Source organism: Cavia porcellus, unplaced genomic scaffold (genome assembly GCF_034190915.1).
Source record: "Cavia porcellus strain 051 isolate PalLab524CR breed Dunkin Hartley unplaced genomic scaffold, mCavPor4.1 scaffold_10, whole genome shotgun sequence".
NCBI lineage: Eukaryota > Metazoa > Chordata > Mammalia > Rodentia > Caviidae > Cavia > Cavia porcellus.
In genome coordinates, this window is record NW_026947493.1 from 62,303,102 (window position 1) to 62,327,843 (window position 24,742).

Below are 24,742 nucleotides of genomic sequence, written 5' to 3' on the forward strand. Positions count from 1 at the left end.
GAGGACATAAGACAAACAGAAGCCAGAATTGCATTTCTAGAGACATGTAATCTTCAGAATAGGTTATACAAGGAAGAGGGCAGAGTAGGCAAGAGAGGAGTAGAGAGAGAGCAGTAATGAAGATTAGCATGACAGAAAACTTCAGAAGTCAAAAGAGAAAGTGATAGAAATGGCTTCATGTAGAGTAAGCATCTCTTAAAAGCCAAATAATATATATGGTTACTTATTGGTGTGTTCTACAAAGTTGACTCACAAATATAAGATTCCATTCATCTCAAGGTTATTCACTTATTTCTTTTACTTAGGTAGCTGGGGTAACATTTAATGTATTATATCAGAAAACATCCTATTCGGGAGTGTGGTGGCACATGCCTATCATCTCAGCTTTTGGGAGACCGAGGTAGAAGGATCCTTATGAATTCAAAACCAGCCTGGGCTGCAAAGTGAGCTCAAGGCCAGACTGAACTGCACAGTGAGACCCTGTCTCAAAAATTAAAAAATAAAAAAGGAAAACTAAAGAATGAAAAAAAAAGAAAACATCCTGTTCATTATTTTTCATATATAGTGGATCACCACATTTAACAGATTTGAATTCCTAGTTCTCCTTGAACTTGCCTCTGAAAGTCCATTCCACTGTCCTTTCTAAAGATAATCATTTCATCCTTTGTTTTCCATATTCTCCTTCTAGCCCCTCACTGCAAACCTAGCGATAGTCAAACTGCTGCAGGGCCAGCTACGGCCACATGGCTTGGTCAAAGGAGCAGAGCCAACCCACACTTCTGCCTTGAGACTGTGACTAGGGAGTCTGACTTTCTACTCAGCAGAAGGAAGTAGCTCTTCATTCTATGTATAAAGCTTGAGAGGCCATGAGGGCCATAGGCAGGCAGACACTATGAGGAGGGAGAAACTGAATAAAAGCAGTACATTCAAAGAAGGTGAGGGGGCTAGATTCAGAAAGCAGCACTGTGGACGAAAGACGGAATGGGCGGCCTTTGAGACAGAAAGTGACTCTGGCGAGTTCCTGATGTGTGACTGTCACACAGCGTAAAGTCCCCATCAGTCGAAGTAAACCAGAAAGGTTTATTTTTCTTTTAACTGAATAATACTGTCTGACATGACATTTAAACATGACTTTTAAACATTCAAATGTCATGTAAGATCTTAGATGCATCTAAGCCTCCAAATCTGCAGATCAGAGTCCTGGATTTTAGCCAGTATACCCTGCTGTCTTTTCACTGTTTACCATAAGAACAATTTTCTAGCTTGAATAATTCCAAATCTCTCACATCTTATCTCTCTGCCTCCAGTCTCTCACTTTTACCTATCTTCCACAAGCTCGTTAAAGAGCTTTCTCTAAAATACACAGTTGATTTTGTTTCTCTTTTATTTAAAATTTTCAGTGACTTTTCATGGCATTCAGATAAAACCCAAACTCACAGGTATAGCATTTCAAATCTCCTTTCAATCTAGACTGCTCATCTCACTCTCATTCCAGTCATCTCTTCTTCTGGAAAAGTGGAATGACATTTCAAAACTTAGCATTATTTCTCTGAAAAGTATATACTTTTTGAAACCAGGGGTCAATTATATTGCTAGATTAGACAATCTTGACCCGTTTCGTATTACTTTGTACGTTTAAAGGAGTACAACCCTGTCACTAACTTTATTATGAGAAACTTACATGGAAACATTATGTTGCACACACTTTTTTCCTTTGGCACCTCATAAATAATGCCTCGAAATCAGAAGGTGCTTAATAAACAGTTATCAATGCAAAGAATCATGTTCACTATTGCATAAATAGGCACAGAACCAAAAATTGTTTAAAAAGAAAATAAAGTCTATACAAACAGCATAGTGGCCATTAGTATTGATTCTTACTAATAAAGGAGAAAAAATTAATTTTATCAAGATACCTTCTACTGTTTTGGAAACCATTTATACAAGTGATTATAATTCACTGTGTGCTGAGAGACACTGTCACAGAATATAGACACAGTCTGAGCTCTTGTTAAATTCAGAAATGTTAAAAAAAAAAATCAACCAAATGTCCAGATCATTTTCTTTCTAAAGTCAGTGAGACAGAAAATTCAGAGAGTATTAATTCACGTCATGATCTGAAGTTTGTCTCTAGCAATTAAAAGAGAAACTCTTAAAACACTAGACAGAAAGATAGAGAAGACTATTCTGCTGGCCTATGGCTCAGTGACCCAATGATTTCTCTTCTTTCACCTCATTATTAATTAGGAAAAGGAGTTCCATTCCAATGCCTCCCATGCTATTTAGAGGAAATCCTGAATCTTCTCAACTTGGTTTTCTCTTTAAAGCAGAAGCACTCAGCATGCTTTAAAACACATCCTTTGCAGTTCTTAAATTTTATCATTTGCATGACAATTGCTTCACACTTTTCCCTATGATGACTACAAGAGGCACATCAATACCTTGGATGCCATGGCCCATGCAAGAGAAAGAGTTTACAGAAACTTGGTTAGGACTTCCACAAGTCTCAAGAGTTCATGTGTAAAAAGAGGAAGGGAGTTTCAGTTCTTCCAAGAAATTTTTATTGTTCTATCAAAAACTATTTCGTAAAAAATATATTTAAAAATACTTTTCTATACTCTTAATCTAGTGTTCGCTATCATCAAAAAGGAGAAACAACCAGTCTTTCACTTTTTTAGTGTAGTCATTTATACAGTTCATGGTTAAATATTTTTTCTGTTGGGAATAAGGAACAACTGAATTCTTTTGAAAATGTACATATAGGTTCTTTAAAAATGAAGCAAAATGAAAAAGTTATAGGTAACTATTTGTTGTAGGGTTGCATGACTAAGTTCCAGTAACTACACATGCACATGCATGTGTGTGTGTAAATGCGTGCACATGCATATACACACTCACACACACAGAAAGCTGAGTGCTATGGCACACACCTATAATCTCATCATTTTGGAAGGCTAAGGCAGGAGAAGAACAAGCTCCTCTTTAAAAGAAAAAATACAAAAAGGCTGGAGATGTAATTCAGTCTGAAGGTCCTGGATTCATCTCTAGTATCTCAAAAAGGTGGTAGAAAGGGAGAGTCAGAGGGCAAATGAGAAGGAAAGCTGCCTTGACTACAGAGGATTTGTGCTTGTTGATTACGAATAATAACAGTTAATCTTCTGAGTATTTATTAATGAAATACTATTATAGAATTCATTTCATTGCTTAGTAAAGATTTTCACATATCAAACTGTAATGACTGTTTCTATTCTTAAGTTTTTGGATAACTGTGAGATTCATAATCAACTTTTTATTTTACTTATAATAGATGGATTTTTAACAACCTTACCATCAGACTGTCTGGTTCTCAAGGAAAAAAATATTGTCTCTTTGACAGAATGAAGGTATTTACTAGATTTTACATGAGATTGACTGGAGCTAGTGGAAAAAACTGGTTGTTACTGACACTGTATTTGGCAGAAGGCAGAGGAAAATATCAACAAGTCATAAAGACAGAGAGGCTTTGTAAAGAAAAAGGATAACGTCAAAAAATTTATAGTTGAAGAGGGCTTCATAGATTGGTTACTTAATTGCTTTCATCTACACACTCATCCATCCATCCATCCATCCAGCCATCCATCCAATGTCAGCTTTTTCAGTGACTGTGACAGTCACTGAAGTACCTGTTATGTGGAGGAAGGCAACACAGGTCTGGAGCACCAAGGCTGGCAGAGGATACAGACACTGAGAAAATAACCTCATGAGGAATTGAACTACATGTTACTCTCGGAAAGAGTGAAGTAGTGGCAACTGACATCTGTCCTTCTTTGTTTTTATCAAGAGGACAATGTCTACTCCGCAGAATATGCTCATATCTGCTTTTGTAACAGCCTAGAACTGAGCCACTATTACGGATGGGAGTGTAGAGATACAGTAAATAAGAAAAATGGCTAAGAATCCAACCTGCCACCTTTATTTATTTAACAGGTCAAAGAAGTGATGTGCCTAAAACATACATGCAATTGGTAAGAGTACTGTAGTACTAGAGCATGGTTCCCTTCATTTAGTGTTGATCTTACTACCTTAAATTGACTCTGAACAGAACAGCTTCACACTCTGGCAATCAGAATTGCTAGCGATTTTCTGCTTCCTCTCCTCTTGTCAACTAATCACTCTACATTTATTAATAGAATTGCTTATTAAGTAATCCACTGTATTCTGTTCATGCTTGTTATTCTATCCTCAGTCATCAGATAACTTTGTACCTTATTACTGGAAATAAAAAAATAAATCAACCATGTATTTGTTCCCTCAGAGCCCACAAACTCTCCTTAAATATTTATATATTGCATCTCTTTTATAACAATGGTCAGTAAACGAGGGATACCAATTACTGTCTGCTTTCATAACAACAGTCATGTCTAGTGAGAGCTTGCCTATGTTTTCTGTGAACTTTACAGAGTTTGAAATCCTTTGGTCCACACAGAGAGAGTCATTTATTGTATGGTCTTTTACAGAAAAGATGGAAACACAAATTCTTTCCTGGCTAGATTTATTTTTAAGAACAAAAAAGCCTGTACTTTGATTGCTCAGTAAGTTTTATAGGATTGATCAAACTTTATATGTTCTTTGAGAGTATTTTGAAGATTTTAAAAAAGTATCACAAAGCAATATTTTTTTTTGTTAGATTCTTGGTTTAGTGGAGCACTGAGTGGGTTTTAAATCTCTTAAGTAGAGAAAGATAAGTACCAATTAAGAGCTGTAAGACCCCGAGCAAGTCACTGGATCTGAGCTCTCCTTTCCTAATTGTATGTAAACACTGACATTCATTCATAATTTGGAAAATAATGAGACATCAACTATACTTCCCATGTATCTGGCTCATGATATCCAATAAATGACACTTACCAGGTAGCACAGTATTTCACTGACTGAATTTACTTACCATACCAATAATAATGGTCAAGTATACCATTGAGCATATTAGTGCTCATTATATGAAATACATTTTAATTTCAATATTGTACATAGATAGCTCAAGGATTTTGAATAAATGTCAAAGAATGAAAATCAACTTAAACACATCTAGTAATTAAAAAGTTAATATCTGGTTTGATTATACTAACAAAATATTATTCTATTATTTTGGATATACCTGAGTGACAATAAGCCAAACAGAACAGCACAAAACCGTGCATTCAGTTTCTGTAGAAAAGCAAAAGAGTTCCTTGAACCGTGATACATTTTCTATTTCTGTGTCTCTCTTACTAAAGAAATGACCTTATGAACATGAATAGAGGAGGACAACTCAGTGTTACCTGTCAAATGTCAGGTAGAGGATGAAAGCGAGTTTGTTCAGACATCACAACTTTAAATGATGCCAAATGATATTCACATATTCTAAACCATCAGCCGGCTGTCACTCAGTGAGAAAGGCCTGCTGCTTGTACATCTTGCCTCACACTAAAAAACAAGCAGGAACACTGTGGATCGCCTTAACTGGGAAGGGAAGGCACGTATGGCTTCTTCAAAAGAAGAATTTGAAGAAGAAAAAGAAAAAGAAATATAATGCAAAAAAGACCCACATGATCTTTTAGAGACCCATATGCGTGGGTTTAAAAGAAAAAGTTCTTTTAAATATTTATCTATATTATTATATCTAGCCTCACTTCACAAAAACACGCCAGTGCTCTTATGGGAAATATGTAATACAACGGCAAAGCAAAAGTTGCATAAAAATAAGATCAAGGAAATCAGAGAGAGAAGACAGAATGATGAGCAATATAAAATAGCAATGAGGAAATTATTCAAAATGTGGCTGCGAATATATCAAAAATTAAATTGAGATTATACATTTTTAATGTACCTTCAGTGAACTGATTCATTCTCTAATAAAATTTAGTCTTTTTTCTCATATTCTACCTAAATTATAGTGCTAGAACTATAACCAACATGGGAAGTTTCTGGGGATAAAGTGCTGAGATATGGAAAGTATTCTACTTGATTATCAATGAGATCACTCCAGAAATTAAAGTTATAACAGTATTAATTTCAGTGCTGATAATTAACAAGTTCTAGAATAATGAAGAAATTAAATTCTACTGCTTATGTTTCAGTATATATAAATTTGTGAAATATTTGCATAAATCATTCTAACATAAACTACGTGCTTAGTAAAATGTTTTTTACTTTACAATGACTGCTTTATTTTGCTATAATTACTATGCAATAAACAACATGGAAAGTACATAATATGTTGTTTTACTAATTAAATATATCTCATGAATATTGAGATATGTATTGAGATTATTTGGATTGAATAATCCAAATAAACACTTTTATCAACCTTCATCTTCTGATGTATTTGTGTTTCTTTGCACACATCTTTAATCTGTTCCCAAGTAATTTTTAAGGCACCTTCTGTCATTGTGTTTTTATTTATGCTTTTGAGAATTTTACATAAAAATTGAAATAAGACATATTCCTTGTTTTGTCTGAATTATATGACAGCAAAATTTTGAACTTTGTTGTATTGTGAATTCATAGTCGATACCGTTTTTATTGCTGAGTAGAATTCCATTAAATAGATATACTGTATTTGTTTATCGGTTCACCTATTGAGGCTGGTAAGAGTTGTTGCCAGCTTGTAATTAATGATTACAATTACAGATGCATCAAGCTGGTTTCCAGCATTTGTAATTTTCTATTCAAATCAACTATGAAGGAAAGATGTAATTTCTTTTCAATTCTTATCAGTACTTGATATTGTGAGTCTTTTAAATTTTATCTATTTTACTTGGTGTCTAGTGGTAGCTTATTGTGATTTCAACTCATTTTTCCCTTATGAATACTACAGTTTTCCATGTAAAATAACATTCTTTGGGAAATTTTCATTCAAACACATTGCTCCTTTTGATATTTTTCACTAGATTTTGAGAGAACTTTCTACATTCTACATCATATATATGCTTGGTTAATACTGTATTTTGTCTGTGACTTGTCTTTGTTTTTTTTTTTATTTTAACAAATTTAAATTTTCAACCTATTTTTTCTTTTGTGGATCATGATTTTGACATTCTATTTAACAAAAATTTTTCCTAAGTCATAAATAAAAGCTTTATAGTTTTAGTGTGTAAACTGGAGATAAGACCATTTGAAATTAGTATTTGTGTAAACAGGAATGTGAGGACTAGTGCTTGGTTTTGCACGTGGATATCCAATTGTTTTGTTGAGATATATCTTGCACATTAAGTTTCCTCTGTACTTTTCCAACAAAGTATCTGAAGCAAAAAATTACTTGTTCATATATAGCCAAATCTATTTCTGAAGTGTGTTCTGTTCTGCTGGTTGCCTTAGTCTATTTGTCATTGCTTGTGTTATACTGTCATAACAATCATGGCTTTAAAATACTTGAAAATCAAGTACTAAGTTCAAAGTTATTGTATTTATTTTGGGTCTTTTGCATAAACATTTTAAAATCAGTCTGATCACTACTCAAAAAAAAAGCTTAGAAGTATTTTGATTAGGATTACAATGAGTCTAATTAGATAAAGTTGGTTAGATTTCACAGTGTAAAAATGTTTAGTGTTCTGAGCCATGAATATATTTGCAAAATTATGTAAGTCTTGCTTACTTTCATTTAGTAAAGTTTTGCAATTTATAACTGATACATTTTTTTTTTTTTGCTGGCATTCTGAGCCACAGTATAAAATATTTTGACTAAGGTGGCTTTAAATTTTATTTCAATTTCTCATTGTTTTCGCTAGTGTGGGAGACAATTCTCCATAGGTTTCTGCTTTTCAGTATGTCCTGCAAGCAGTGTCACTGTTTTTGTTCTGTAATACGATTCTAAAAATAATTTGTATACCAAATTACCTTGGGTAATAAAGGCATTGCCTCCTTCTACACAACAGGAAAACTCAGTATTGTCTAGAAAAATAAAGAACACGTCTTCCTTCAGGAAAAAAAAATGTAGGCAAGCTTATGTCTCATCACAAGAACTTCAAGTTCTTTAAATTTGAGGTTCCTTTTCTGTAATTAAACAGATTATGTTCAACTATGGCAACAAAAGTTTGCAGTGTTCTTTTCTCTGATCGAGGATTCTTATGTCTTCTGCCAACACCCATGAAAGTGAGAAAGATAATGCTATCAGCTTTTACTGAAGGTAAAATCTCAGATCCTTCACAGTTTTTGAAAATATACATAAATAAAATTAACAGTTGCGCAATTTATCTCATCCAACCTTGCCAAATTCACTTGTCAAATGAGAAGGTTTTTGGTTGACTGCAACCTGTTTCTATACAAACAATCAGGCTGGACACTGAGTAGTTTTATTTCTCTCTGATATGGATGCTTCTTATTTAAAATCATTGCCTTATTATACTCAACAAAACCTCCCATAGAACACTGAATAGACTTAATATAGGTGGACATCCTTGTCTTGTTTCTTATCTTGTGAGGGATTCCAAACAGTCAGCAGTACTTTAGTTCATGAACACATAAGTTTGCAATTTGGTTCACAAACAGAAGCATTTGGCAAAATGTTTTGTTTGCAAACTCTGCAGCAGGTGATAAACATACTGCGGACATCTATTCTGTAAGAACATGAACATGACCTTGTTTTCCAGAATTGCAGCATGAATTCAGTTTGCGGACCGAATTGCCATTGTATTAAACATTTTATATTTTGGGTGCCCATAAATATACATCCTTGTAAATAAAGCTTTATCCTAGCTTAAATGATTTGAACCCTTCACACCTTACTCTGCATATTTGTTAGGCAGGATCGAGGTAGTGCTCATGCTAGGTTAATATTCCTCACTGCTGCAGCAAGACCTCTTGGTTCTCTGTCCAGTGCTCAGGAACATGTGGCTGGGGGAATCAGGTCCTGCTGGTCCTCACTGGTCCTTTTATTTCTGGTGAGTGTGTCTCTAGATTGCAGTCTCCTTAAACCCTCCCTGAACAGTGCTCTCCCCACTTTACAGGGTCTGTCTCTCAATCTCAAAGCCCCCACGCTGTTCCTCACTCTCTTCTCCACATTACTTTGTCCTGCACACTACGGCCACCTGCTTTCCTTGAAGCCTCAGCTGTTCCCTCAGTTGAGAGAGACGTCTGCGTTCTGTCTGGATTCCCAGACCTTGTGCTATGGCCTGGAAAGCCCATCTAGACTGGAAATTGCAGAAGTTGCAGGACTCGTCTTTTCTGTTTTTTGAGTCTGATTTGTGCTTCTTGATAGCTAAGGTCTTTTATTTAATTTTTGCCCTTTCAGAGGCAATGCTCAATCTGATCTTTATTAAAGCCTTGTGGATTAAAAACAAAAGCCACCTTCATGCATGTATTTGGATACATTGTCTTTACAGACCAAAAAACAATGAGCTTATGTTAAGAACACAGAACTGAGCTGGGAATGGTGGTGCACACTTGTAATCCCAGCGCTTAGGAGGCTGAAGCAGGAGATTCCCATGAGTTTCAAGCCAGGCAAAGCTACATAATGAGTTCAAGGCCAGCCTGAACTATATAGCAAATGCAGAAAGAACATATAATTGTGGGTGTGTGCGTATATATATATATATATATATATATATATATATATATATGTTAAGTTGCCTAAGTTTTCATGTTTTTATAATTTATGGACTAACTCTCAGTGCATATAATATAGATGTGCAAATATAATTCTGCTTAAAATTCAAACAATTGTTCAAACTGCAGCAAAATATGAAGTAGACTTGTAGACACAGTTTACTCAATCTTTGTGTATACTATTGTAGGTACTGTCTGAGACAGAGGTCTGTGACAACCAAACTATGACACATTGCCTGGCTTTTTAGTTTAGCCTCTAACCTAAGGTCAAAGTTTGCACTTGTGAAAAGTTAAACAAGCACATAACTGGATGTGGTAGCACATTATTGTAACCTTAAATTTCTGGGAGGCTGAGGTAGGGAGATTTCCAAGATTGAGGCCAGTCTGGACAAAGTGGTAACTTAGAAAGACCTTGCTTAAAAAATTAAATAATAAACAAATAAATAAGTGAATGAGTTAGGGATGCAGCTCAGTGCAAATTTGAGACTTAATCCAAAGAATTAAAGATTATAATGAGCTACAAAATCTAAAAGTTTTTATTTGCTAGTTACAAAAGTTTTTCAAATATTAGTCTTAAGATATTAGGAATATTAAAATACAAATGAGAGGAAAAAAAGGAACAAGAATATCTTTTCATTCTACTAGTAAAATTATACCAGGGGCTGATACACTAGTGAAAGGATACATGAGCATTCATGGAGGAGATATCTTGTGTAGTTCACCAGGTGGCGTGCAGAAAATCACAATAAAGAAGGACTCTGGACTGTTAGAAAGGGGGCAGGTTCCTCCCAACACTCAGGGTAAATGGGATGTCAGTCTTAGGAACACAGTTTTCCGAATTTTTGAATTGTGTTTTTTTAAATGATAAAGGCCACGCAAAGAGCTGTCAAGGAGAAACAGTCATTTTGATTGTGGTGACCGTAAGGACACGGAGTGGTGTCTCATTGGAAGCCTGTGGCTCTGGGACTCCTACTTCTTCTCCTGTCTGTGTTAAGTAGGGAGTAGGTGGGAAAGGTTATTTTATAGAAAATACCTTGAGCTTCTGGCTCCCTCTGCATAGCAGTGGGGCTTAGAGCAGGAGAGCACCGTCCTAGTGAGCCTTGTAGGGTTTATTAAAGAGTGGTGGTGAAAGTGAACTGTAAGGAGGAACCAGCAGAGGATGCCCCTGCAAAGACAAAAGTTCTAAGGCTGGACGTTTCCTGATGCCAACATCGCTATCAGAAGAGACCAGGACATGAACAATATTCTAGAAATTAAGTAATTCTGTGATAAGCAACTAAGTTATTACTATTGTTAGCACCATCAAAAAATCACCATACTAAATCAAATCAGTATTTGACACTTTTTCATTAAATGAATGTTGAGCTCCTCCTATGCATGGAGTAGTGTTTGAGAACCGAAAATATAGCAATGTCAAAAAATGCAAACAGGATCCATCACTGAGGGAGACTGCATTTGAATTGGTGGGCAACTTTGAATGTTTTTGACAAGCACTGTTTGCCAGTTGGGAAGTTATTACTTAAACAAGGAGGGATGGCAGATTCTGAGGTCATGCTATTCTCCTGGCTGTTGAGAGACAAAAAACAAAAACCGAAAAACAGCCATTCCACAAGTGAAGGAGGCCCTGAGGCATTCAAGAGCTGTCACACTGTCACACCACCAACTTTGACTGTGGCAGTTTCTCCTCAGGCAGTTTTGTCAGAGCCCTACACTGATCTGGGGATGAGAAGGGACTTCCCTCCTATTTTCTGCTGCTATTTCTGGGACCAAAGAAGGTGTTAGGAAAAGAAATGTCTCTCCTGATATTCTCCTGAGAGTCACAGCCTTTAGGTGGCACCCTTACGTTGTCCATAGTGGTATATACTACATGCCCCTCTGCTGATGCCTTTATTTTAGAACAGCAGGAGGGCGATGGTATTAGTTGCAGTCTTCACAGCAATGGCTGTTATTTATTGAAAGCATACATATGCCAAATATTTGACATGTAGTAATAATTCAGACCTCAAAATAATCCCGAGTAGGGGAATAATACAAACCTCATTTTGCACATGAGGAAGCTGAGGTAAATGGAACTGCTTTTTGCCCAGTTCGTGTAGCCCATATAAGTATTCAAAGCTGGTGATATGACTTCAAAACCTAGATAATCTTATAATGCACGTATTATTCTCTTTTTTTCAAGAAACAATCTGTATAGATGGAATGCATTTCAAGCATGCAATTTCATTTTAATGGATAGTTTGAACTTCTTATTAAATTGTTTTTCCAAATTGTATTTTTACTACCCTCATTGTTAGCACAGATTCTTCTAGTATGATCCTAAGAGGCTTAGTTATTTGGTATAAGGTTCACTTTCCTTCCCTCAAACTGTGTCTTCATTTAAGCTTATTTTCAGCCCTTTGGCTCTTGGAGAAGAATTCACTTTCTCGTTCTCTGCAGCTTCAGTTCAGATACGGTCTCCTCAGTTCCCTCAGCTCTCCAGCACCTTCTGTTTCTTATCCTTGCATTTACCTTGCGATGTCACAGATATAAGGCTTATTGTTTTGTATATTAGCCAGTTTTAAGGATAGAGGAAAAGGCCTTTTGAAGTTCATTTGATTTTGGATAATCTTCCTTTTGCATGCTGGGCACTTGTTCTATTAAATTTTGTCACTCAGATAAATAATAGACAATAAATGTCATGATACTGATAATTGTATGCATTGTTTTTCTTGTGTCTCTTGACTTTGTGAGTACTTTGTTAGTGTACTGTAAACTATTTCATAAACTGATGACATCAGATTGGATTTTGATGATTACATATGAAATTAAATTGTGAAATAGACTTTACTGAACAAAAATGGTAATCACCTCTACATACTATAAAATCAAATAAAAAATTCAAAACAGATTTAGAGTAGCAAGACATGACTATCTACTTACTTTGAGTAACTAGGAAGCCAATTATAAATGTTCCAAAACAGAGTATTATCTAAATACTGTGTTCTCATGACTCATGTATCATGAATGCAAGTATTCAAAATTGGTGGTATAACTTTAGAACCTACATAATCTTATAATTAAGGTATTACTCTAACTCTTCTTTCAAGAAACAATCTGTAATGATAGAATACATTCCAAGTGTGCAATTTCATTTTAATGGGTAGTTTGAAGTTTACCATTTTCTAAATTCTAAGTCATGTGTAATGACTTATACATGAGAATATATGAAAAAAACAAATAAAAATTTAAAATTATTTATATTTATATTTGTATAATTGATATATGGTTTCTTTTACAAAATTCATTCTCTAATCTTACTCAAGAGGTCTTACCTAATTACCTATATGCATGCTTCAGGGCTTTCGAAAAAACAATCAAAATATATTCAGATGTACAAAAGAGCCTTACCCTTAAAGAAGACAAAATTTCCATCACTGTTTTCATATACTGCATCAATACTAGGGGGCAAGCCCCGCCAGAAATAAGTGATTTGCATGGGGTATCCATCCATCACCCTGTTGTTTCTCACTCGCCAAAACCACTGATCCTGCAAATGGAGCAAAACCATCAGTCAGCAGACACGCAGCCACTGCACCAACTCACTGTGCCGGAGTTGGCTAGACAATTTCAAAGTTAAGCAGAAAAAGGGCTCAATAATTTGAAAGTCATGGTCACAAAAATTTCTGTAATAAACAACTCCCCAATCTTTAAACCATACAGAGTGATTAAAAACATAATGTCAAAGTATGTAATCCAGCCAGTTGAGTTATCCCCAAGGCTTTCTGCATGGAAAACAAATCCTCCCAGAAGTGAGGATGCAAGTCAGCTTCCTAAATATAAGAAAAGCACTGTGGCCACCTATGTATGCATCCTAGCACTTTGCACATGTAAAATCTTCACACCTAAAATGTTGGGGATTAACGAGGGAGGTAATACCTCTACTATTCCCATGTTACATTTGCTTCCATGTGTGGTCATAAACAGGGTACATTTTAAGTCATTAAATGTGTCCTGGTTTACTCAGTAATGTTTATCTAAATGATCAAATTTATCTTGAAAAATAAATCATCACCTTATCCTTTATTTCTGTCAGTCATTCTACAAGTCACTTATGTTTTCTTATTTTTAGGAAGTAAAACGTGGCTTAGCCTATTGTGTTTATAAAGTTGTTGAATTATTAATTTGCCTATCTGTATATCAATATAAATACCTACTAATGGAATAAAAGCAGCTGACTGACCAACTAATCAGACAAACAAAAATGAAACACAAAACTTAAAAAAATACCCAAAATGTAACTGATTCCTTAGATAATTTCCTGTTAAATATTTCAGAATAAAGTAAGATGTATTTAAAGCACTTTAATGTTAAAACACAAAGCATATTTAAAATACAATATATCACATTTTACTTTAAATGTCATTTCAAATTTATATACAAACTATTTCACATAAAAGTTAGATAGACAAGTATGACTTATGAACACTCTAAATTCTCTGTTCTCTTTCTCTCTTATTCTAATTTAGATTATAATAAATGATGCACTAGAGAGTTTTCCTGTGTTTTTCACTAAGAATAGGCTAGCCTCACTGAACTTCCTAGGGTTTATCAGTTATCCACATATTCACATACGCAGACACAAAATCTACTGAGGATTCATGGGTTTCAGGCAATATGATAAAACAAAGTCCTTCCTAAACAAATCTATCAGTTACCATGGGGTGTGTCTACTGATCCCTGTCATTTAGATAAAAAGAAGTTTAATTAAGCACTCTAGTTCATAGTTCATGTTCTGTTCTTGATCTGTTCTCTAGTATCTGTGTCACCTTCGTCAAGAGACTCGTCCCTGAATTAATTAAAATCTAATATCTAACTCATATCATGATTGCCACTGTAATAAATATAGTGGACTTTTGGGGATGAAGCAAATAGTAGCACTCATATTTCTTATTTTTGTTTCTTTGGGATTATAGTGAAACTATCTAAACTACACTTTATACTTAAGTTTGTATTTACAGTTTTATCTTGTTCATTGTTTACTTTTCGGAATCCAGTCATATCGATCTTTCCCCTCAAGATTTTACATTAACTTTTTCTGATAATCATCATTCTATGCAGCAGCTTGAATTAGTAAAGATCTTACCAATATGCCGTAGAAAAACTGAATCAATTTTAAAATACAAAATTATTGTATTTCATGAGTTGTGATCAGGGAAAATACATGTGGGCATAGAGATCAGAAATTTACTGGTAAAGAATGTGAGCAAATAATGATTTGATCATATTAAGAAAAGAAGTACTTTTTTGTCTAGATACAATAGAGGCTTTTTATTAGAAAGAAGACCATTCAAATCCCTGAATAAACCATATTTATTAAATTATTTTAATATGTCTATGAAGTAATAAACTGACTAAGTGGCTACAAGACTTTTATAAAGAAAAACTGGTCATTATTTACAGAAGAACGACAGAGAATCTCTTCTAGAAGACTATGATGTTATCTTTGAATCATGGAGGAAAAACATATCTGTTTTCATCCTCTCAAACACTGTTAAGTTTTATTTGATTTTAGATGTGAAGGGAAGGGAAAAGGGACAATCTCTGTGCAGTTCAAAACCTGCTATTTATTATTGCAAACTAAGTAGAAGGAGAAAAACTACAGTAAATGATAATAATAACAGCAAAGTAAACTCATGAAAACAAAATATGCCTTTAAGATGACCAAACAGTGAATTTGTACTCAAATATGAATATGTCACTTACATTAAAAGCATTTATGGTCTTCTCATTCCATGTAGCATAAAACCTATAAATACCATTTTGTTCTCAGCGATAAGTCCACACAGTACTTTATTGTACACACAAGTGATCAGTTACATAGATGAGAAATTCAGGTTACTTTTTTATTTCTTTTAAAATTCTGGTTCATAACAGGCATAGTATTTACTGAGAATTAAATGAAAAGAGTGTTCTGATACATTTGAAGATGAAATGATAATGTCATTGATATATCATCATAGAGGATGCTTTATTCTGGACTAGTGTAAAATATCCATAAGAACTAATCACTTCCACTCTTTCTGATCCTTAGAGTAACCATGTGATTTATAACTTATCTCAAAGCAGTTTCCAGATGTCACAATTCATTTTGGGACCCTACCCTGAATAGCCACCTTGGCCTTGACCTAACTTTCCATTTCTGAAATAGCATCTTCTAAATTTTAGTGACCATCTCATCCTGAGTTGCCACTGTTTTTCACAGAGATGAACACAATGCTTCCTCAAGGCCTCTGAGTTGCCCCTACTCCACCTAGAATGAGACTCAAACTTGGACCTCTTCTGCAGTTCCCACTTGGTTCCTTGCATTCTCTAGTATGCTCATGGTGCCCCAACTACATTAGCTTTCTTGTGGCTTCTTGACAGAGTAAAAGCTCTTTACTTCTTCTGCTGGAGTCTGCTGTACTTTGAATGTTCAGTGGTCATCTCCTTTCTCACAATTTTCTCCTAATGAACCACAGTGGATCTTTTCATCCTCAGCTAGAATATTAGCATTAAATTCAAATGCTGAAATCCTAACCCACAAAAGAGGAGGTGCTGTGAGGGATAGTTACTTCTTCTTGAGGATTTAGCCACCACCAATCTAATTAGTGCCCTTATAAAGGAGGCTTCAAGGAGATTGCTTCTGGCTCCTCCTTCATAAGAACACAGCTAGAAGTGGCCATTTATAGAAAAGGGACTCTTATCAGATACAGAACTGTGAGAAGTAAGTTTCTGCTGTTTATAAACCACCTGGTTTATGTTTTTGTTCCAGTAGCCTTCAGAAGCTAAGATACACTGTTAAACCATTTTGCAGTAATTTCTATGATCATTTCCTAGCCCTTATGGAATCTGTGTATGCATCTATAAATTTGTATATGTGTGACTTAATAATGATGTCCTTCTGCTTCATCACCTTATATGCCACACAGGAAAAAGGACAGTATGTTTCTGTTTATCACTGAACTGTCACCATTGAGGCATTAACAACTGTGCTGGGCATTATAGGAGCCCAATATATATTTAACATACAAATTATATTTTCACCACACCAACACCAGATGAAAAACACTATATCTGAAATTAGTCAAGCCAGGAAACTGTTTAATTAGGGTACCAACTTATTTAATAAAATGACATACTAATCAGAGGACCTCACTGACTGTGAAAAAAACAAAGAAAGGAAAATTATTCATGTACATAAACACAGATTTTGAACACAAGCAACTATGAGGTATTTTCGAGGATTTGTAATGTGTCAAGGAGAAATCAGGTATGTAACAATGGTGGAAGCAGAAATGCTATAGCTATACGCATAAGGAGAAAGCAATTTGTATGACTGCTTAAAAGGTAGTGGAAGAAATGCAGTACCCTAACTCTACTCTGAGTTCTCTGGGAGCAGAAGGAGATGTCTGCAGCTTCTGTCTGGGTGCTCTCTCCACCAGGACCTACCCTGAGGAGCCAGAATCCTCAGGAGCTAAGTTTTGGAGGCAGTAGGGCATGAGCCACCACAGAGATCTGGGAAGGAGGTGAGGAGATAGCAAGGAGATGGTGCTGAAGATTTGTTCCTCCGAATTATTAAAAAGAAAAGGCAGTAACTTAGGGCATTTAAACTGTTTTGGAATTTATAAGCAAGCCAACAGTACCTGATTTTCTTAAAAATTAATCATATCACATGAAACCATTTGTTTTGTGATGTGGTTAAATGAAAAAAACACCTATTTTTTAAAAAAGCATAAATAAAACCACTGCAAAAAGTAGGACAAAGAAGAAAATACTTGCATTCTTTATCACAAAGGCTCAAACTTTAATATATAAAGAGTTCTTAAATATCAAGAAAAAAATCCCAATCTTATAAAAATAAGTAAGGGACAAACAGAGAATGTTAACAGAAAGAAAAAGGTTTATAAGCACTGGAAAAGATGCCCTTACTTTGGTATAGCAAGTCTTATCCAATTTCCTTTAATGTGGCTTATAGAAATAGACACCTTCCTGCATTCTTGGTAGGTATGCAGAATGGCACACCGACTATGAAGATCAGCATGAATATCAAATAATATTCCACACGCACCGTATTTGTTACTGTACCTATTCTTCTTCTAGCAATTTATTCCAAAGGAACATATATGCTCTCAAATGGAAAACTACAATGCACTAAAATATAATGTAAAATCATATAATATGATACAACAGAAATGAATTCACATAAGGTCTTTTATTATGGTATCACCTTCAGTTTGACAGTTTTGCTGTCTCTAAAAAAGAGGATGAGAAAAAGAACTTGTATGTGCACTAACATGGTTATACAGATTTAGATCAAAACACAGATAAAGTGGAGACATTGTTTATGTTTGCATTTGTACATATATATGTTAGGAATGCCAACACTTGTTAAATATAGACTCTAGGTGTGAAATGTTCATTCTTGCAAATTTTCTGTCTCTATGAAAATTTTTGAAAACTTAAAATAGGCTCATTAAAATACCTGGAAACAATTACTTATCTTCTGATAAAATTTTATATAACCTTTGTAAATATTTTTTGTGGCTAAATACTATTTTAGAAAGCTAGAAAGAATACATTTATTAAATTTATTAAATATGAATCTGCTATTTAAATTTGTTACTATAAAGAATGCCACAATCAATATCTTTGTGTGCTAAAAATATATTTTTCTTTATAAAGTATAATTTAATACATCTTCCTTTTGACCACTATATATATATATATATATTTGAAACATATATATATATATATATATATATATATATATATATATTTGAAACATAAAGCCATATATATATATATATATATATATATATATTTGAAACATAAAGCCATACCCTGAGATTCCATACAAGTGTATTAAAAATTCATTAATTTCACACTAAATTACTATTTTTGGGTTCATTGACTGTGTAGAGAATCATAAAAGACACAACAATATTCTTAAAAAGAGAACAGACTCATTCATATTGAATTAGATCTATTTTTTCAATATTGAAGGAAAAAGAATATAATTTAAGGAAAAACAAAACAAAACACCTACTAACTGATGCCTACTAGGCATGTCCAGTAGAGACAATCCCATCCCGGGAAGCATCATTATCTTACACAGCAGCTGACACAGCTGGGTTTTTGTATATAAACATTAGGGGAAACCTGGTCTAAGCAGCCATTAGAATCTACTTTGTCACGAAGACAGTCATGAATGTCTGCAATGATTCTGCAGGCTCAGTTTTCAGGACTCATTAATCCAAGACTGTTCCAAAGTAATTCCAGGAGAAATGATGCAGAAATACATCTCAGTAGGTCAAGCACTTTCAACATTGCCTGCAGTTTTGAAAACAGCTCAAAACACAGACTCACTAGGGTAGTAAAAGGAAATAACAGATTCACAAGTGATTCAGTTAAGTCATTTCTATATTCATAATTCTGAAGTTTCTCTTGATGTGTTTATCTTCAAGGAGGCATGTGCTAGTTGCATTTGGATTTTGAGTGTATTTCAATATACATATTTCTAAGAAAAGGGGAGCTACCATTTTCAGAGTCTTTTATTTACTACTTGTGATAAATTAAGTAATGACTCTTACAGTCTCTAAATGATTTTTTAAAACCATGATTTTTAAACCAGGCTTTGGTGGCACTCACTTGTAATCCCAGCACTCTGGGATGCTTAGGCAAGAAGACTGTAAATTCAAGCCCTGTCCAGGGAAGGCAGTAGTTTAGTGACTCAGTGAGACTCTGTCTCAAGGAGACAAAAAGTTAGAAAAAGAAAAGTGGACTGGCTGTGTAGTTCACTGCAAAATCCCTGAGTTTTAATCTTTAGTACTTGAAAAAAAAATCTTTTAATTTGTAGATAAATTAATATTGAAAAATCTGGATGCAAATGGCAGGGTGATGTGTCCAATATGGACCACTTTCTTATTAATTCGTATTTGGAATTTATAAGCAAGCCTACAGTACCTGATTTTCTTAAAAATTAATCATATCACATGAAATCATTTGTTTTGTGATGTGGTTAAATGAAAAAACACCTTTATTTTTTAAAAAAGCATAAATAAAACCATTGTAAAAAGTAGGACAAAGAAGAAAATACTTGCAGAAAGCATACTATTTTTAAAACTTAAACATTTAAATCATTTATGCACAATTCAATAATGTCAACGTAATAACATATACAAGTAACATCCTATAGGTGCATGTGTTATGTGTGTGTGTGTGTCTAGAACCTGACTGCCATATCTAAGTAATGAATGGTAATGAAAAGCTGCTACAAAAGCTTGCCTCTATCCTAGTATAGAAAGACCCCAGGAAGAGTTTGAGACCAGCAGAGGAAACATGGCAGGACCCCGTCTAAAAATGACCACCTCAAAACATAAACTAGCAAACAAAAACCCTAATCCAATGCAAAGGCAATCATGTGACACACTGCTTTTTGCTTTTCTCTTTTTGGGTCTGAAAATTACGAGTCTTGGCAGGGTCATCTGAATGTCAAATCATACAATCTATAATTAAGTGTTGAAAACATATCAAAGGTTCCATTTCTTTTCCTTTACCAGCAGATCTGGATTTAAGAGGGAAAAGGAAAGGGGTGAAGAAAAGGGAGAGGGAGAGAGAAACACAGAGAGAGCCTTAAAAGTGTATATTCAGCCTAGAGATGAAGAAAGACCAACAGCTGGTTTCAGAATGCTCTGTGAAATATTATTGCTGCCTCTATAAAATATGAACTACTATTTAGTGACTATAATGAACTGGAAAACATCTGTGCCAGTAGCACACCTATCAAGAACTACCATCACTTTATTTTTGATCTATAAAACTATTTTCTTGCTGATTTAAAGTGCAGAGCTATTTTACATGGCTACACAGGGCAGTGTATTCAATTTAGTTTTAGACCATTCATTCAAAGTTGTGTTCCAATCTTTTTCTTTCAAAGCACCATGGCTTATTCTCTTTCTAAAAGCTGCTGAAACTATCTGTGTGTGCACCTCAATTATCTAGTTAAAACAATGTGCCCCTCAGCCCTGGAAAACTGCCTGGTGTTGTGGCAATGTTAAATGCATGCTCAAGACAAAGAGAAAAACAGAGACAGTGAGAAATAAATTAGCAAATCCTTTGCTTGGTCTGGAATTTAGCGGGACTGGTTGGTCTGTACTCCACTTTAGTGGCCTCACTAAATCCCTCTTATGCCTCTTTTACTGCTCCTAAGGTGCCCACATCTACCAAAACACAAACTACCACGTGGAAATTATTGATTGGTCAGACAGTTTCTACATGCTATGCTTTTTCCTGAGAGCATCATTATTCTTTGTTTTATTTTTTTTTTTTATTTTTCATTTATTTATTTTTTTAAAGCTCACACCAGGCTTCATCTCCTATAGGATTACTTATTTGAAGCTATGCCTTCTATTCCCCCAAGACTCATCTGGCCCTTTTGTTAACCCTCTCTTTAGTCCCACAGCATCCCAGAGCTCCTGTAACACTCACCAGAGTGTCAAGACCTAAGGATGTTTTGGAGGACGGAAAAGGGAGATATTTCACAGTACAATATACAATACAGGGACAGTCAAAGGACTGAACCAGAGCTAATGAGTATATTTTCACCTTCGTTTTAAATCAGACCTGTTCTTTCTCCCAAGACCTCACTAAACCACATAAGTGGAAAGTCACTGACTGAAAGATATACAAAGTAGAACAGATAGTCAGCAATTAGAATAATACACTAGACAGAAACAGTCATCAACTGACTCCAGCTAAAAGGTATCAGTAATTTAGAAGCTTGAGAATAAGCATGTACGGCAATGGGTTGCCCAGGAGGGAATATGTCATAGGGAAAATTTTTATTCTTTCATAGGGACATCAAGCTACTTGTCAACAAATTGTTACATGCCTATGTTGAATTAGAATTTTGTTCCTGAGAGAGATGGTGAGAAGGGGCAGAGAATTCCCAAGAAACTACAAAGCAAGAAACCCTGAAAAATTCCTAAGTGAGTTTGTTTCAGAGTTCAGGCGCAGTTGTTGCCATAACAGAGAGATGAATCCTCATTAAGATTACCTAATTGCTTTATGCTAATATGCTCTTGAGAACATTCATTCTGCTGCCATAGTTCTGCTCTGTTTTATTGACTTAAAGACAGAGTTCAAAAGGTAAATACCCTTCCTTACACTCAAACTATGCTCTCAACACACAACTTTTACAGTACAGGAAGATGTCAAATTCTAAGACAGGATTGTAGGAGGATTATTATCATTAGTAAATGGAAAGCCCTAAGATATTGTTAAAGGGAAAGATAGAAAAAACTTCTGTAAAATAAAAAGTATATTAGTCCTTTAATCATCCAGCTAAATAATAGTGCCTCCAACAATTCTGTTAACACGGTCAGGTAAGCTTTGGAAATTATCTTGATCTAGCAACCTGAAAAAGAAAGTGAATGAAATAAAACTGATTAGAAGATTAGAAGTTTTACAAATGCAAAGAAGCTGATCACAGTAGCAAGGGTCATTTTGGCATGAATGAAACTGTGGCTAGCTCCTTTATTTTGACTGGTAATTTCATACCTTAAAGAGTATTTTCAGAAGCTAGTGATGATGAGGAAGACTTGTATCAGCTCATCTTTCAAGGAGAAACTTTAAGGATATTACAGAAAATGAAGTTGGCATACAAAACATAGAAGGAAAGCAGACAATAATCAATACTTCATCGGGCTGGTGGTGAAGGTGGGCAAGAGTGGATGCATCTTCTTGAGAGATAGGGAAATAAAATCTGAAAGTTAGGAGTTCAAGTAGCAATAGCTTAGAGACAAATGTGCTGAGGTCAGGTGGTAACCAAGGAGAATCTACTACAGTGATAGAAGACAAAGCAACTAACTACACTCAAATGTGACAAGGAAGAGAAAGCCAGAGGCTATTGGAAGATCTATGACACGGGGAATAAAACAGATGAAACAAACAGCTATGTTTATTTGAAATATAGGAGTAGGGAGGAAGAAATAAAGTTCAAACACATAGGATAACATTGTGCTGTCTAACCGGCAGATGTTTAATAGGAGCTAAGAAGTAAAGTGGTAGGGATTTTAGGATGTAATTATATTATTATTCAAATGACTAGAGATGGAAAAAAAGACACTTGAGTTAGATAAAGTAGTAAATGCTAAATAATAAAATACACACAGCCCAGAATGAGGATGCTCAGTGAATAAAATATGGCAGATAATAAGGAATAAGTCAAGTTAGCTTCCAGTGGTAAAAAGAAAAGGTGGCTTTTTGCAACACATTTATATAGGTGGGAAAATTTCTCCTTGCTTAATCATAATAGCATTTCAAATACTAAACTAGGCTTATTTACAACTTTTTATTGAGAATATTGATGGAAGATAAACTATAATTTATGAATTATAAACCTATGAATCATAAACCTGTAACCTATATTTCCTTAGGAAGATTCAAATACACATAGAACTCAGTAGAGTAAACCAGCTAATTTAGTTGAGCAAATTAATTTTTTTTCTTTTTTATGCTCTGCTTACATAAAAGAGATATATTTTCATCGACATTTTTGCAAGGTTTCAGCAATTTTTAAATGTCTTGATTTTTATTGTGTGATTAAAAAATGAAGCTAAAACTGTAATTAGCTTACATCTCACAGAATAGATAAATCGCACCTGATACTCCGTAAATGTTCCTTAAATTTTTATTACTGATTATTGTGGAAAGCAAAAGCCTTTTTAATTGAACAGGGATTAACATTTAAATGAATGACATTAAAATAACCATTTTACTTTAAGAAGTACTCATGTTAAGCAAAACTACATCAAATCATTTTTTTATTGAGGCAATTTTTAAATGTTAGTTCTAGCTCAGGTTTTGTTTCAGGATTGAGAAAACTGACTCAAATTAGCAAGTTAATTGATGTATGAAGTGAGTGAGTTGGTAATACATGGTCTAGCTCATCTGTTCTCTAACTGGTGCTCAATTTCATTAGAAAAATTGTCAATTATTTGACAATTAAAAGTTATTTTATATTGATTAGTACCAAAAATGTGTCCAACCTAAAGAGTTTTACAAAACATACAATGTTCCCTATTCAACTTACAGTTGGATAGTGAAAAAAAAATATTAAAATAACTGTAGTGGCTTGAAAATATATATCCATAAATGTATATATATATATATATATAATCCATTGCCAAGTTGCATTATCAACTGCCAAGTTGGATTAACAAAAGCATCAATGTTGTGTCTGATAAACTTACAAAATAGAGTATATTTTTCTTTTATTTTTTAAATTTTGCAAATGAATTCAGCACCTATAATAACCTAATTTTGGGCTCAGTGATCATTATGTATTTTCATAATTCTATCATTTAGGTTTTCTTTTTCCAAAAGATTAATTGCAAGCAATCATCATAAAATGTGAAGCAGTCACTCAGAAGATTAAAAATTACGGTTTTTCTACCATCAGTGAGCAAGAAGAATACATAGCACCTATTACTTTGTAATATCTTATACCTTTCATTTCTGATTTCTCAAAAATGCGGGTCCAATAATGCCTACATTTTCACCGGCAGATTGTTATATTTTTTTCTTTGTTCTTTAGTCAGAGTTTATTGTAAGTACATTTTACTAATCAAAATGATGGAGATTGTGACTATAAACATGAAACACATGAAGAGAATGGAGGCTAATGTTCTGTAGATTAATAGCTTGTACAATGTTGTGGTTCAGTACTTTCCTTTCAGTGGAGTATTGCATCATTACCTCCAAGACCACAGACGGGAACAAACGGGTCAGCCTGTGCTGAAGAAAGGCAAATGAAAGTATAATTTTGTAAAACGTGGCTAATTTATACACATATAGACACCTTCACACTGACGGTGTTTGAAATACTGTTTTAATCAATGAACTACCAACAAAGATACCAAAAATTCTAATTTTACTGCTTTTTAATAGTCCAGATACATAGCTTCAGTTTTTTTAAAGCATTGATTCATATGTTTCAAGACCCTAATAAATTATTTCTTTATATATACACTATCAATATGGTAACCACTAGCACAGGTAGCTATTTAAATTTAACTATATGTCAATATATCACTAAAATATAGATCCTTATTTGTATTGGTCATATTTCAAGTGCTACGTATAGGAGACTGGTGGCCAACAC

General features: G+C 34.4%; 1 protein-coding gene across 1 annotated transcript in view; it reads right to left on the reverse strand.

Moving 5' to 3' along the window:
- Positions 1-24,742, reverse strand: part of Mmp16 (matrix metallopeptidase 16) — a 252,987-nt gene that overhangs the window by 23,863 nt on the left and 204,382 nt on the right. The window contains exon 7 of the mRNA XM_003479993.5: positions 12,949-13,087. Coding sequence (XP_003480041.3) covers positions 12,949-13,087 — 139 coding nt within the window. The remainder of the gene's footprint in view (positions 1-12,948; positions 13,088-24,742) is intronic.